At 40.4% G+C, this 15,223-nt stretch overlaps 1 protein-coding gene across 7 annotated transcripts; it reads right to left on the bottom strand.

Annotated features, from left to right (window-relative positions):
* Nucleotides 1-769: 769 nt before the first annotated feature.
* On the bottom strand, nt 770-15,009 carry gpcpd1 (glycerophosphocholine phosphodiesterase 1). 7 transcript variants are annotated; one of them, XM_030405071.1, is made up of 23 exons: nt 13,532-13,845; nt 13,229-13,318; nt 12,876-12,966; nt 12,632-12,716; nt 11,393-11,418; nt 11,246-11,300; nt 10,715-10,790; nt 9,863-9,904; nt 9,300-9,423; nt 8,841-9,078; nt 8,530-8,692; nt 8,296-8,425; nt 8,088-8,142; nt 7,909-8,001; nt 7,639-7,716; nt 7,418-7,457; nt 7,181-7,239; nt 6,766-6,831; nt 6,435-6,571; nt 5,908-6,043; nt 5,266-5,426; nt 4,317-4,366; nt 770-2,275 (listed from the first exon to the last, which is right to left on the bottom strand). In XM_030405071.1, exons 2-23 carry the CDS (start codon nt 13,275-13,277, stop codon nt 2,232-2,234), a joined length of 1,998 nt encoding a protein of 665 aa, XP_030260931.1. In that variant the 5' UTR covers nt 13,278-13,318; nt 13,532-13,845; the 3' UTR covers nt 770-2,231. The 7 variants fall into 7 exon arrangements, with proteins under 7 accessions (XP_030260931.1, XP_030260933.1, XP_030260929.1 ...); XM_030405073.1 differs by having other exon boundaries at nt 4,323-4,366; XM_030405069.1 differs by lacking the exons at nt 4,317-4,366; nt 13,532-13,845 and adding an exon at nt 14,864-15,009.
* Between the last annotated feature and the right edge of the window lie 214 nt (nt 15,010-15,223).

Below are 15,223 nucleotides of genomic sequence, written 5' to 3'. Positions count from 1 at the left end.
TCGTCAATTAAATGGTTAACACCGACAAAATCAGTGTCATAGTTCAAACTGGATTAACACAAAGAGGAGGGATTTAAAGGATCCATGTGCTCACAAAGTAACATAACATCATAACAAAACAAGGCGCCATCTGCGTGTGGCTACACCCTGAAGTTACTGACTTCCTGTTGATTGTCTAACCGAATAGAAACACTTGGCTTGCACACTGGCTCATCTTTGGCATTTTCTATAAAATGTCTCAACAAAGCATTTAATCTGATGATTCAAGGATAGGGTCACTTTTTTCAAAGTCTGTCTGAATAATATAATAATCAGGACTACTACTACTTAAAAAAAAAACATAAAATAGCTCCTTACAGCTCACCAGGTGTAATCCAAGTCTCTGAAAACTCAGCTATCCCAAATTGATTTGAAAAGACATTACTGACACCCTTCACTGTGGCTGCTTCACATGCACCCCGTCTGAAGTGGATACACACACTCGACTGTGACTCGAGGTTGTAAATATTGCAGTTTCAAAGGCAAGCTTCAGATAGTTCCCTGTAACAAACTTTAATTCACAATATCAGGTTTTGTCCAACACTGTACTGTAAAGCCAAACCTGTTGTAATGTTCATTTGGACTCCTGACTCATGTTCACGGCCTCCCCCCAAAACAATCACTCTGTACGACTTGATAAAACTAGATGAGCCGGCGGCAAAACAAAATGTGGAAAGGGCAACTGAAACTCAAGTGATGTGAAATAGTAAAAGAAATCCTCAACAAAATCAACAATTCAATAGGTTCTGATTTTATTTACATTTCAAATGTACACTCATCTTCGCTGAAACGGTAGCTTACATTACTCACTTGTTTCAGTCATTCTCCCTGGGTATTCATACAGACACATATACAGACCATGCATAACTCAAGTCATGAGAGTTTGGAGTTCAGAGATTGTGCGATGAGACAGGCAGGTAGCATACTATAATTTGTTTTGCTGTGTTCAAAATGCAGCACTACCACTGCAATAAGCTAAGCAGCACCTTCATAGACAAGTTTAAGTTGTGCCCAGAAATTGTCTGCGATGCGATAAAAGGTATCGGTGTTGTGAGGTTGAGCAGGATGTATAGGAAGTATTTGTTCATTCTGTACAAACATCTCAAGTCAGGTCTATTCTAATAGATGATGAGTTAGGTATTGGCTATTCTGAGGCAAAAGGCAAGAAACGGACAACCATTTCCCCCCCTTTGAGGCTGTGATATGCGTGTGCACTGTCGCAATAAAACATTCTTCTCCTTCAATCAAGTAGATAAAAAGGAAAAATGTTACAGTACATCCAATTTGCTGTATTCAATTTACAATAAAAGCTATTAATACTTAAAAAGGCAACAAGCAGGTGGGGTTGGAGAGGAGCAGCGGGGGCTTTCAACAGGCCATTCTAGAGCAGATGAATCAGTCATGGAGTCCATTCACCTACACCATTCATCATTGATGATCTGCGCCACCGCCGCAATACACATCTGCTTGTACTACATGTGGCATCAATACCTGGTCTAATAACGGATGGGTTGCTTTGTAATGGCTATGTACACGAAAAGGACGGCGACAGAAACAGAAAAAACATCTTAATCCTGCGTCATCATAAACTGTGTGAAAATGTACAGTCACTTTTGCACCCGTATAATACAGCACGCATTAACGTTTAGCACTTGGCACACAAAATTTCCCAATTTGACATTGTTCCACTATTATGTCACCTCTGTACAGCCTGTTCTGATCCCTAAATAGGGAGAAAAAATAAAAACCTGTGTATGGCTGGCTTCATATTTTGGCAAAACGTCTATCTATTTCAACTGAATGCATAAATAACAAAACTTAAGTGAAACTACATGACAATCTACCTAACCTGTAATTGTGTAGAGTGGAGTGGAGTGAAGATGGTCCTTAGTCTTGTCACAGTGTTGGGACAATTTCAGAATATACACACACACCTAAGCTGTCATTTTGGAGCAAGTATATGTTTATGTTGAATGATCCATCACCACGTCGATCCTCTTGTGTTGTAGTAAGTGTACTGTGCACCGAGATCCACTGAAAGGTGGAAATTTATGAAGAGCTGAGGCCCGAGTCGGACTCAGCGCTGCCAGTGCGGGCTTTGTTGGCAAAGCAGGGAGTCATGGAGTAGCAGGAACAGGAGGAGCTCTTTAGGGTCTCCTCTGTTATAACCTCCCCCAGGGTGTGTTGCTCCTCTACCTGGAAGATGTTGGGCTGCTCTCCTTGGTCCTCGCAGATACTGAGAGAGAAGGCAGAGACGTGCTACAGTTAGATCAGCGACGATAGTAAGTGTACACTGGTGTCTCAAGAGTTTCTTTCCATGCCATCAGTCATTCACAAACAAAAGTGATAGCAGAGTGGAATTTAAAAAAATGCTTACATATGATGTTACGTGGCATATGTAAGATAGTCAAGTGTTCCACAGTTCTCACACTCTTCACACGCGTAAAACAAAATCTTCAGCAACACATTCTGTAACATTAAATAAAAGTTTGCTTGGAATCAATGTTTGAGGCAACATGTTATTGTCAATGACACCGTAGGATGTGATGGTATGTTTGTATTAGCAAAACACAATCCACCAAGGGTGTGAATTGATTGACTGAATTGCTGCCCAACAGTACTGAGTAGTCCAATGGAAACACATCTGTCGTTTGCACTCACTTAATATAAAATGTTATCTGATATAAGTGAAACACAGATGGTACTACACCCAACCGGCAAAATGGAAACTACAAAGACTGCTCTGATTCTGCTCTGAACTAATGAGCCACGGGGTAATGTTACAATACTGTCGCTCCACACTCATCGTTTCATGCACGCATGTTCACAAAAACAACAACGTCTGACATTCTGGCTAAGGTGATGATTGTACTGAGTGCCATCTGGCAGTGAGAATGAGAACCCTTTCTAATTGGCTTTAATTAGTTAAAAGGATTTTGGACACCATCTATACATTAGCCTCACCTTCACCTGCCTGGCCTGTGCAGTGTTTTGTGCAACGATGCCCGAGAGCCTGACTCATGAAATCAAATGAGCATGTTTACTTTTTGGTCTGGACCCTGCCTTATCAGATCCCTTTTTAGGTAGCTTACCTTTACAACCTGCATCTAAACAGATTACATTCAAATCATACGCACGGCTGAAGTCGGCAAGTAGGAAAAACAATGCCATCCTTATACTAACCTAAATCCTCTTTTCCATGGAGGTAAAGGAACATTTATCACAGCTATGCAAGCTTTAGTGTGGGACATTCATGTGTTTCATGACATTGGGTGTAACACAAGGTTCAGGTTTGAGTAAGCCATGGGTGGAATTAGGGCCAGCCGATAATAACCATGGAAGTGGAACATTTGCTCAGATTGCCAGTGCCATCTGTTTGGGATGAACTCTGACTGAACAAATCATAAACCCCATCTCTTGCAGTGAATACACACATAGCCAGCTTTGTGAGCATGGTAGTCCAAGATGGCAAATCATAATCTGATGAACTAATTTGATGCAGAAGGCCATGGTAACTCATTTTCAAGTCCGCAACAAGCATCCGGTGCAATCACCCCTTTTGTAAAGAAACCAAACTGCAGCACAAGCAGATGATCTAAACTTATATGCTCCTTATGTGCAAATGATAGAAAACATACATGTGAAAAACATGATGTGACATCAGAAATAGCTGCTCATTTGAGGCTTAAATGCAAGACTCTTGGATCAATGTTCATTGAGTTAATTCGCCCCATTCAGCTCATTACATCAACAGGCTACACATAGTGAGTAGGTGAGGCTGTCAAGGCGGTTCGGTGCTATGACACCAAATGAGATTAAAATTTTAAAGCTGTTCAAAATGCAAATCCCCTTTTTTTTTTGTTTAAACTGAAATCAATATCAAGTACCAGTGTGTCGTGCACTAGACAAGCCACAAGTTGAATATCACCGTCATACCAAGCAGAAGATAAGGAGGCCTTTCAAATCATACACAAAACCAGACACAGCCATTAAAAAAACAGAAGTGACCTAGCAAACATTCAGGGAAACTAGCCTCAAAAATTATAAACAAAGCAGTTGACCAATCAATTTTGAATGCAATCCAAAAATCAAGGACTGTACTATTGAGGTGTCGGACATGAAAAGTCAACGTCTTGCGTCATGCTGCATATTAATAATGAGTAAGACAGGAGCTTTCAGGCAGTGTTTGAGGGTGGAGCCAAAAAACAGTCATGACATACAGAGTGCGTAAAGTAAAAAAAAAAAAAAAACACAGCCAGAAAGCAGAGAGACATTACAGGAACCTGAAGACCTTGAATCAAAATATGGCACCAAGCATTCACAAATTCTGTAAGAAAGAGGCACAGTTATAACAACAACAACCTGGAGATTAAAACTCGTCTGATTTATGATGTTGAATGAAGTTACATCTGCAGACGGGCTGAATGGTTAAAAGAGTCTGTTTTCTATAGGGGCCTGTACAAGTCTGGGCCAACAAGTGCAAGCATGAATATAGAGCAAATGTCATTGTATAGTGACACAGAGGTGAAACGGCTGAACAAACAGGTCCTGCTGACCACACAGCTTTGCTATGACCGGGGGAAATTCTCTTTCATCCTGCTAACAACCTCATCTTTATGTAACAGCACTGGTACGTGTATTTCACACTCACCCACGACCTGTTCAGTGAATAATCAAGCAAATTTTATCATCAGCTATAGCAGGTGCCAAGAGATTAGCATGCCTGCCAATGCTTGATTGCATAACACTGAACCCTAAAAAAACTGTGCGGATGAAAAAGGCTGTTATCATTTAGCAGCATAACAAAAAAGCTAATGAATAATCAAAAGTAGGACGCCCTGGATTCAGGGTGAACAGAGTTTGCAGGGCACAGTGTTGCATAACTGGCAGACAGTAGCTGGACTCACAATCATGGGAATGTTTATCAGAACAAGAATGGCACAAAGTTGAGTAAGCTTGTTTTTCAAAGTTAAAGATGATGATTATTCAAAATCTGCATGTACTTTGCTTGCACGTATCTTTTCATATATCTCAAAGATATAGGCTGTGTCATATCCAAGGCACATGGGTAAAACCTAAAATATCCCCAATTGAAAAATATTACAGTTTACTTTCTGTACTCGTTATCTTTCCGTTATCAAGATAATTTAACCGTTGACTGGAGTGGTTAACATTAACATCACGAGACCACATGGCAGCTACATAAGCATGTTGCATTTGACTCACCTATCATAGATGAGCCCATCAATTCCCTGCTCTCTCAGCTTCCTTCTGTTCTCGTGGTCGTTGTTGTCATCTCCCCAGCTGAACACCACCAGGCCTTTAGACTGGGCATCCCCGATGTAGGAGAGGTTCTTAAGCAGCTCCTCGGTGTGGCCACTGATACCCTAAAAGAGCAAGACAGGTGGTTTAATTGGCTCACCGCAAAGTAAAATTAGTCCAAGACTTACTGTTTTGTTCATTTAAAGACTGGTTAGGTTTGCGTGCCCACATGACACATAGCAAGTATGCTAATTCAGCTCCTTGTGTGTTTAACGTCAGATTATGCTGCGTAAGCTGTCTCGAGTCCATTTTGCACGTGCTAAAACCACTAAGACACGTCACTGAGACAGCTGACGCAGTGCTTTGCTTGCAGACTTGTGTGTTATTTAGACTGTTGTTTCAAGTGACGCACTTTCAAATCCTGCTAGTTTTTACTTTATTTAACTGGTAACCCATGTTGTCGATTACATATCGGGCTTACATATTTGAGGTGTTCGTGGTACTATTATAAAACATTAAGTGTGAAACTACCTTTTTGTTAAAAGTTACACAAAAATCTGGAAAATTCGGTGGATAAATATTTGACTTTCTGCCACAAATGCTTACCAGAATATTCTCACTCTGGGCGAAACTTATGGCTATCTGAGTGGTCTGGCAGCGGATGTCCATCAGCTCAGGATACCGGACTGAAATTCCCTGAGTCAGGAAGAGAATTGGGTACTTGTTCTGCTTCTGACGCACCCTGAGGGAAAACCACGAAAAGATATCAGCAGCAGTTATAACATGACATTATATACAAATGCAAATTCATATCAGTGATTCCAAATCTAAATCTAAACTGACTGCAGCTGAATGAACATGCAATCTTTGTAACAGCCTACAGAAAGTATTTTCAGTTCATGAGTGCTATTAAGTGACTTTTCAGAATAATTGTACCAATACATGGGATTTGTGAGACCTTTAGAAACAAGGCTTTCTATGGTTCTTTGTCTGCAACCTCTGAATGGAGATCCAGTTATGCAAGACAACAACTGCACTGCCAAGTGAAGGTATTGTGTTTATGGATAGTATGTTGTGTCCACAGCCTAATATGATGTGGGCATTCTCTATCCTCCATTGTTGACTGTGCTTACATTGTGCAGATATCTGGGTCAAAGCATGAGAAGACAATGCGCCTTTTTCCTCCTTTCTGTAGAACACAGGACAGGACAATGTCGAGGAAGGTGTTCATGTTGAAGTAGGTTGATAGGTTGCCGTCCCATGACCCGTCCTGTCAATAAAAAGCATTAATCTCATGAGTTTCCTACGATATTATATTTTCATTTCACACCGAATTCTAAAACCACAAAGTTCTTTGCAATACACTACAAAAGTAGTGCATTTCTTGTTCTACCGCAGACCCTCTTAACCCCATGTATTGATCAAATGATTAAATAATTGACCCTATCGACCAGGTTTACCCACCTTCATCTGACAGATCCATTTGAGCTCAATGTTGAAGCCCACATGCTCAGGAATAGCTTGGAAAATCTGTAGAAAAGAATAAAGGATTCTATTAATTTAATGGTCGAGTGGTTAGAGCGCATGCCATATACGCAGCCGACCCCGGTTCGATTCCGGCCGGAGGTCCTTTGCGGCATGTCACATCCCCCTCTCTCTCCCATATTTCCTATCTGTCTACTGCTTAATAAAAGGTATATATGCCAAAAAAATCTTAAACAAAAAAAAAAAAAATTAATGTTACTGTGTTAAGCGACAAAAAAATTGTGAAAAGTTGGCTACAAGGAAAAGGATTAGGTAATACTTAATCAAAAAATGTTTTATGTCATTCTGATTAGATAAGCTATTCAATAGTCATGAGTATCATAAAGCAACTGACCTGTGAGAGAGAGGGGAATGGCTGATGCTCATCGATTTCATCTTCATCATCCAGCAGATCTGAACAACAAAACAAAACAGAGTGCTGTTAAATCATCACACAAATTACCTGTTGACATACTTGTACGTTCAGTTTACATCACTTGGTGATGCACACAGAGCAGTCTTTGATCAAAACAGCCTGTCTGTTTGTATGCAAGTATACTGTATGCTGTTGCCACTTGGCATAAGGACATACCTTTGTCATCGTTTCCTTTTATCGCAGTGGCATGGGCCAGCTGTAAACAAAGTAAAGCATACATTAACTTCTCTCCAAATCTTATTACATGTTTATTGAAGTGGGCCACAGGGAAAGAAAACATTAATATTTTCTGTCCTCTGTTTCCACAGTTATAGTTTTAGCAGATGGGTCGAGCAAGACGGGATGCAGTGATTCCAGTTGTTTATGTTAGTTCTTACCTTCAGAAGCTGCAGCTGATCAAATGTCAAGTCTTTGACTGGCACCTCAATAAGCTCCAGAGATGTCTTGTCATTTTTCTGTCAAGATGATGGAAGAAATTACATTGTTTAAAATAGTGACATGCACTTGTTACTTTATTTAATCAAGTCATGATTAGTGAATGGGAAATTTAAAAAAACACCAACAGAGAAGTGTAACATTTCAGATATAAATGCTATACAGGTTATCTTCATTTGTTCATTGTGAAGTACAACAGGCCTTTATTTTACCTTCCTGGTGGATATGCAGCATGTTAGATCATGATACACAATGGGAACAGCATCCTTGGAGAGGTGGACATCAAACTCTACATAGGCTGCACCCTACAAGAATTGAATTGAAGATAATTAAGGCAGAAGTAAATATAACGGTAAATTTTAACTCAAGCTTTAATCTTTGTGCAACTTACATGCTTAGCAGCACTTTTAAATGAGGCGACTGTGTTCTCCCTGACTCTGTGGTGCCTGTAAAACAAAAGTTAAAAAAACCTTGTTGACCTGGATATGCAGATGTGTTCAACCATATTCACACATAATGTTCTGCTTTAAACGATCTGTTTTCTCTCTGCGTTCTTTGCAGGGCATTTGATCCTATAAAGGACTGTTGTTAGGACTCACTTGGCTGCGTGTGTGCTGCCAGCTCCCCTGTGACCCACATCCAGAGCACTTCTTTTCTTCCAGTACCGGGTGAACGAGGAGCTCATGTCACACTGCAACCCCTTGATGGGTCGGATCACCAGATAATCCACTAAAACAAGAGTAACATCGTGTAAACTTAGAGGCACAGAAATACTTTCAAAACAAGTCAGTTCATTGTCAGCCAGCTTGGAATTCTTTTGTGCAGTATCTTACCTCTGACTTTCCCGATGGTCTGTCTGGAATTACGGCCCATAATGGGAAGCGTGGCTACTCCGTTATCCTTACCACTCTCCGCGAAAGAAGAGGAGAGGAGGCAAGCGGTGCCCACGTGTCCTGGATGAGCATCCCCCTGGACCACATGCTCACCCATATCCTCCTGTAAGCAAATACATGCAATCAGTAAAAACCTGGTAAGGATAAATCTCATCATGATGCCTGGTTTGCTCTTCCTTTTTACAATAACACAAATCGAATAGCTTATCATGACATGGGCATATCAGAGGCAGTATTCCAATGGGTTTTACCTCAAAGAACTCAAAGGTGAGCTCTAGGTTGTCTGGATCCATGGTGTGGATGCTGTACTCGGTCCACTGTGAGGGCTCCAGTGCATACCCACATTCAGGCTGCGAGTGGCGCGACTTGTATCCATCAGCACTGATCATGCTGATCTCCAAAGTAGTGGTTTTGTGACATGATGTAGGACTGAGCGCATCCTCTTCATCGTCTCCTTCCTCCTCAACACCCTCCAATGTCAGCTTGATTCTGTACAGATAAGTACATTTAAAAAAAATCTAGCAATAAGTTCTTACAGAGATTTGATCATATTGAAAGCTTTGTGTATTTCCTTCCTTAGTATCTACGCAAGATTTCTGTTACACTTAGCTAACAGGTCATCTAATAGTAGCACTGTAATGATCCACTGATCATGTCCCTTTCGAGGTGAACTTTCTCTGGGGGGGGGTATCAAATTCGACATTCCCTACCTGAAGCGAGACTTCTTGTATTTCTTCTTGGTGATGGACACCGGAGACGTCTTAGAATAGTGCAGACGCAGGCGAATCTCTGTCTGGCACGTCAGCCAGCCAGAGTCAACACATTTCACCTCATCTGTAGCAAAATAAAAAGGAGGACACAGACAGGAAGCGTGTGATGACAACATGTAGCCACTGTAGCTCCCATGACTGCGGACCACAGAACTGATGTCAGCGATACTAGCAGGAGAAAGACGGCTGTTTGTTTGGTTTTAATGAATGACCTCGAAACCTCTGCTGTACAAAATAGAGGAAGTGACTACAACGCGGTCTATAGGGAAGTCAATTCCCCTGAAGGACTGAGCACATGAGTAAGCAGTTTACTTTGAAAGTACTGTTATCTATTGGAGCTTTACTGTAAACCTGCATACAGTTATTAAGTAAAGAGAGTATTTTAGACTCTTTATTGATCCTTTTGGGATGACTCCCGCAAGGAAATTGAATTTCCAGCAGCTTACAAGTAGAAAATAGAGAGGTATAGAAATACAGTATAGGTATTTTGTTTTATTACTTACCATGAATTCCAAATTCTCTGTCATCAATATTCTGGTGTGGTGCTGCAACAGAGGAAAAGCGCATGAGAAACATGATAGAAGAAGAATCTTAACAGTACAAAGGTCAAATCAAACCAGAGCATTTCCTGCATACGAAGATGAAAGTCTCCGTTTTTATTCTTTAAACAAGTGGCCGAATTCAAGCCTTCATTGGTTTGCTCTGTATCTGATTTGCCTCGACTTAAATAAATACATTTGATTCCAAAAAAAAAAAAAAAAAGTTTAACTACAAGTCTATACATGAGCATGTCATCTACGTTAAAGTCATGGGAAAGGAATGTTGTTTTTGTAGGATTTTCTAGAAGAAAGGGGGGGGGGGACGGGACATAACAAGGATGGGGTGACAGGCTGGGGTCCAAAGGTACATCAAGCAGGGTGCGGATGTGGTTCCAACTATTCTAATCAAGCTTCATTTGAATGAGCTTTGTCTGTGTTGAGCTGACACAATGGCATTTTAACTAGAGAGGTCTACAATATCAGCTCATCTATTTGCACTGTGGAGCTTCCTCTATGGCAATATGGATAACTCCAGCAAATAACCTGATCTTTGCCAAAGCTTACACACACACTGGCAAATAAGACAAAAGCTCCAGAGGCTACCGGTTAAATACAGTTTGAGGAGGAAACACTGTTATCAGGTGGCTAACAAATGGTCAGATCCCGGAAGTCCAGGCCTCTTCCTCAGTGAGATTAGACATCTAACATTGTTACATGGGTAGCTGTTCACGTGCTATGGCAGAGAATGGGAGAATGGGGGTTTGAGTCTGACATACTTCTCCCAAACCCAACCAGTGTTTTTTTGTTGTTCTATACCTGTGGGGCTCATCGTGCGGGGCTGATGATGGGTCTCCCACATATTGACTATCACTTGACAGGGACCACCTGCACTCTGCAATTCCAATGTTTGGTACAGTGTTAGGGTTTTCAAAATCAGACACATTGAACTAACTACTTTTCAGTCTTGGCATCCGTGCTGTTTTTGGAGTGTGAGAAAAGAATTAGAGTCATTATAGTCACCAGTCCCCCCCCCTCTAGGGCAGTCAGCAAACATGGGTTGAAATCTGAAAAGTGGGTTTGTTATTGAAGAAAAGAAAACTGGGAAAACATTACTTCAGTTACACATTTGGTTGATCTCATTATCTGTAATAAAGCCATTGTTAATAATAGAAACAACACCTTTGTAGCACCACATTTTGGTAAATAGAAGATTACACAAGGGAAACAGAATCCCTGAACTGCTAATTTCTAAAATCATGATTCATTTTTATTGCTGCTACTGCTGCAGGTAGCAGCAATTGTATGACATACAAAGCATTAATAAATTAGCACATGGGCAACTATTACCTCGCATGTAGGGCTGGCTAGTCCCCACTTATGCCTTACGGCTGCTTCTAGAGGCCTTAACACAGATATAGGGAAATTTATAAACAAAATCGTGTGAGTTTATAACACACTCTTTCAAAGTTAGTGAAACAAAACAAACTACAGAACCTGTTAGTGATTTTCCTGCTGATGAGCTGAAATAGAAAGGTATCATGTGAGAGATTATCTGAGATCGTGACAACACAAACGTTCAATAAGATCACGACACTCACTTTTTATTTAACTTTTTATGCAAGTAAAGCCAATACGGCTTTCAAAACGGTTATCTTATGCAACTATGAGCAAATTGATCTCTGATTTTTCAGCAGGGTTCGAGTTGTTATATAAGCTTTGTGGGGGTCTCTAAGATAAGTAACCCTAGTCAACGTTAGGACGAAAATAGAAAATAAGATAATAATAATAATAATAATAATAATAATAATAATAATAACAACAATAATGAGCTTTGCACCCCGCGCTTTATGTGAATACACAGCTACACCGACATCATTAGAACAAACGGATGTGTTTTTTACACAAATAAAAAATGTCATCATGTATAATTTTTGCTGAAATAACAAATAGGCCCAAATAGTAAGAAGTTGTTGTAGACAGCGTTTCATAACTTTTATACAGTTTTTCTCAACGCAACAGGTTTCAAAATTGAGGGGTTTTTTTTAAGGAAGACGGATGAAGAAGAAGTAACAGGCTTTCAAAGCGATGCTGCGAAGAAACTGACACTATTTTACAAAGAAAGAAACACCTTAATGTATTGTAGTTCATGCTGAATTTACAAGAAGGCACCAATGAGTGAAAATTTGCCATAGCCATTTCAAGAAGTTAATTTAAGTTTGTCCTCGTGAAGCATCAACGCTTAAAATCACTTGATTTGTAAGGGAGTCTGGGATATTGCCATCACTAAAGACATTCATCACTTCATCATGTGGTCCATATCGATCAAGTTTCACTCACACACACACACACACACACACACACACACACACACACACACACACAAACACACAGTAGCCCACTTCTTGCAACAATTGAGTAAAATAGTTCAAAACAGGTATTCTATTCAAAAACGAATAGGTAGGACAGAACACACCCCAGAGAGAGAGAAATTTACAGTTGCGTAGTTCTTCTGAAAGCAAAAATTACACATTAAATTGAAAAAAATTCATTATTTGTGATAAAAAAACAACCATTGTTGGTAACGTATTAGAGACCCTCACAGATCTGAGCTTTTACTGTTTTAATGGAAGCCCATACCCTACCTTAAGGGAGCACAGCTTGCATTGGCTCCCACTTAACTCGAACCCTGTTTATAAGATTATAGCACATTATAGACAAGGGGTCTCTGCTCACCTTCGACTCCAGAAAGAAGCCTTTGAAGTAGCGGTACTTGGAAAGAACTCTTTTAGGCACAGTGACTGTTGTAGTCCACAGATTTCTGTCAGGGAATCAACAAACACATTCACATTTTATAGGAATAAAACGGTAAGGAAAAAAAGACCAGCTTTTGCAACCTTGCAGGGAAAACCAACATGTTGTCACATTTCAACAGTGTGTTTATAGTGAGTGGGGCATTATACGTTAATATGTAACCTACCCATCATCGCCACCAGGATGTAAGATCACAGCTTTCTGGTGGTTCCAGTTTCCCAGGGCTTCACAGCTACCAACAACTGCAATCACCTCCCCTTAAAATGTTCAAAGTGGTGTGTTAACTGATAAAACAACATTTAAAAGACAAACATGACTGACACCTATAACAATATACATTAAAATAGTTTTCTGTCAACGTGCCTGAGATGTAATGCTAAATAATATAATGCTGACATGGCCCAAATCATGTAGGATGCATGTCACTGAAAACATCTTACAACGGTGAAACTTCGAATACATAAATTAAAGATTTTTTCCTAACAGGTGTTGATCATTTTATCTTTAGTCAAGCCTTACCTGGAGATGTTTCTCCTCTGACAGCCAAAGTCACCTGAGTGGTCTCCATGGTGGTCAACGGCACGGAGAAAAATTGGCGGCTGTATCAATCTGAAAGACATCGATACATTTTTGAAGAATTGTGCTATTAGAGAATGTAGTCAGACACAAAGTGAGACACCGGTTGTTTTCATAACTTGCATTCGCGTCGCTAAAAATGGTCGGTGGCTAATTATTACATTACCGTTATGCTGCTAATCTATGAATATCAACACAGTGTCAAAAACAACCGAAGCGGAAGAAAACCAGGGTCACAGCATCTACCTTCGTGATGCTAGCAGCTGTGCTCGGCTCGTTTTGGCAGCCCCGTTAAATGCGGAGGTCACAGAGTCCACGCCTCGCCGCATACAGCCATCAGTCCAAGCGAAAGCAGAACTAACCAGCGGAACCGGTTCTCATTTCTGCCCTCTTGTTCGCCGAACAACGAATAAAAACATTTGCTTTGTCTGAACTGTATTTTAACAGCTTTCCGCTGTAGACGAGCTAACACAAAGAATCACCGATGTGCTACTTGGACGGCTTGATAAACAAAACGCACGCGCGTTAAGCTCCCCTAAACGTGAAACACGGTTTCCGGTACAAAAACCCTTCAAAGTAAAGGGTTTAATAGCCAACGTGCTTGGATGTTGGACTCAAAGATTCCTTAAAACCCAGAATAGTTCATGGAATATTTTCCTCAGTCATATATTTAGTAAAACTGGCGGTCTTCAATTTCTGTTGGGAAACTCCCTGTGAAACTAGAACACTGTCATCAACACATTCTGTTGTGTTGGATCTTTCTATGGAACAATGCTTACATTCCATACAAAAAAAAACCTACATTTACATCACTGTTTTGTTACTTGTGCATTTTTTTTAAATATATTTTTTAAGAAATGTAAACATTTGACTTTTGGAATTTTGAACTTGGATAAAATGTATGTAGTTAAAGTTTTTAAATTTAGTTAGAGTTGTATCGAACTAACGCGTCTTTCACTTTTATTTTGAAAGTATCATTCCGTGCCCTGCTCTGGCTTCCGCTGACGGCTCGTACCGGTTCATACCGCTCTGCTCTGGAACTGCGTCTATGCCGTCAATGCTGCGTTAACGTACCATCGAAAATATCGCAATTTCGAGTTTAAGGTTGTAAACAAACGGTAAACACGCGCATTTTGAAAATATCTCCCTGACAACATATCAGCTGTGACGGATGATGGGAAAAGTGACACAAAGACAAACGTTTTTAGGATAACCTGTTTGCCACATACATGAAATACGGCACTTTTACAATGTGTTACAGCGAATACATTCAAATGTTTTATCCCACATGGATTTCTGAAGCAAAATAGGATCCATCAATTAAAATAGTTTTATTGCTAGTTCTGCTTTGTTATCTCTTTCGACCAAGAATACGACAATAACAGAATACATAATGAAATAGAGGTGCTGCCTCTAATTGCATTATGGCACCGGGATTTCCGAGGTGTGTTCAATGCTGCGTCAGCTGGCTGCTGTGTGTTTGCTTTTGTTTTTTTTAACATAAATTACAAGGATAAACTAAACATAGGACTGTATGTTCCAAAACTCTGCATCCCATGACAACAAGTGTAAACATACCGTCAGCAGAAATTGAGAAAAATGGTCAATTCCGGTGAAAGAAAAAGTTGTTTTGACTTGAGGATGTGGCAACAGTACTCCGTTAAATAGGAAGGGTGTGTGTGTGTGTGTGTGTGTGTGTGTGTGTTTGGGGGGGGCGGGCAGTACGTCATGATAAGCACCAAAGTTGACTGCTTGTCCTGTCCTGTCTTGGCAGAACCCAGTTCCACGAAAGCCTCTAATAATAGTAAATATTTGACTCTCTTGGCTGGCTGAATAGTAGACGTCACGTGACTGTGTAGCGCACGTGTCTCGTGGCACAAGCACTGAAGAGTTCAACTGCGGACGTCACTTTCAGTTCACCTTTCACTCACCCACGTT

Source organism: Sparus aurata, chromosome 22 (genome assembly GCF_900880675.1).
Source record: "Sparus aurata chromosome 22, fSpaAur1.1, whole genome shotgun sequence".
In the NCBI taxonomy this organism is placed as follows: domain Eukaryota; kingdom Metazoa; phylum Chordata; class Actinopteri; order Spariformes; family Sparidae; genus Sparus; species Sparus aurata.
Note: the sequence above shows the minus strand (reverse complement) of the source record. Positions and strands in the feature narration are given on the sequence as shown.

What these genes read in the sequence shown, in the direction of transcription:
- gpcpd1 (XM_030405069.1), bottom strand. Translation starts at nt 13,277, where the DNA reads ATGGAGACCACTCAGGTGACTTTGGCTGTCAGAGGAGAAACATCTCCA. An exon ending in GACCATCGGGAAAGTCAGAG is followed by an intron (nt 8,426 to 8,529) that starts GTAAGATACTGC and finishes CTCTTGTTTTAG; the next exon opens with TGGATTATCTGGTGATCCGA. An exon ending in AATGGATCTGTCAGATGAAG is followed by an intron (nt 6,572 to 6,765) that starts GTGGGTAAACCT and finishes TTTTATTGACAG; the next exon opens with GACGGGTCATGGGACGGCAA.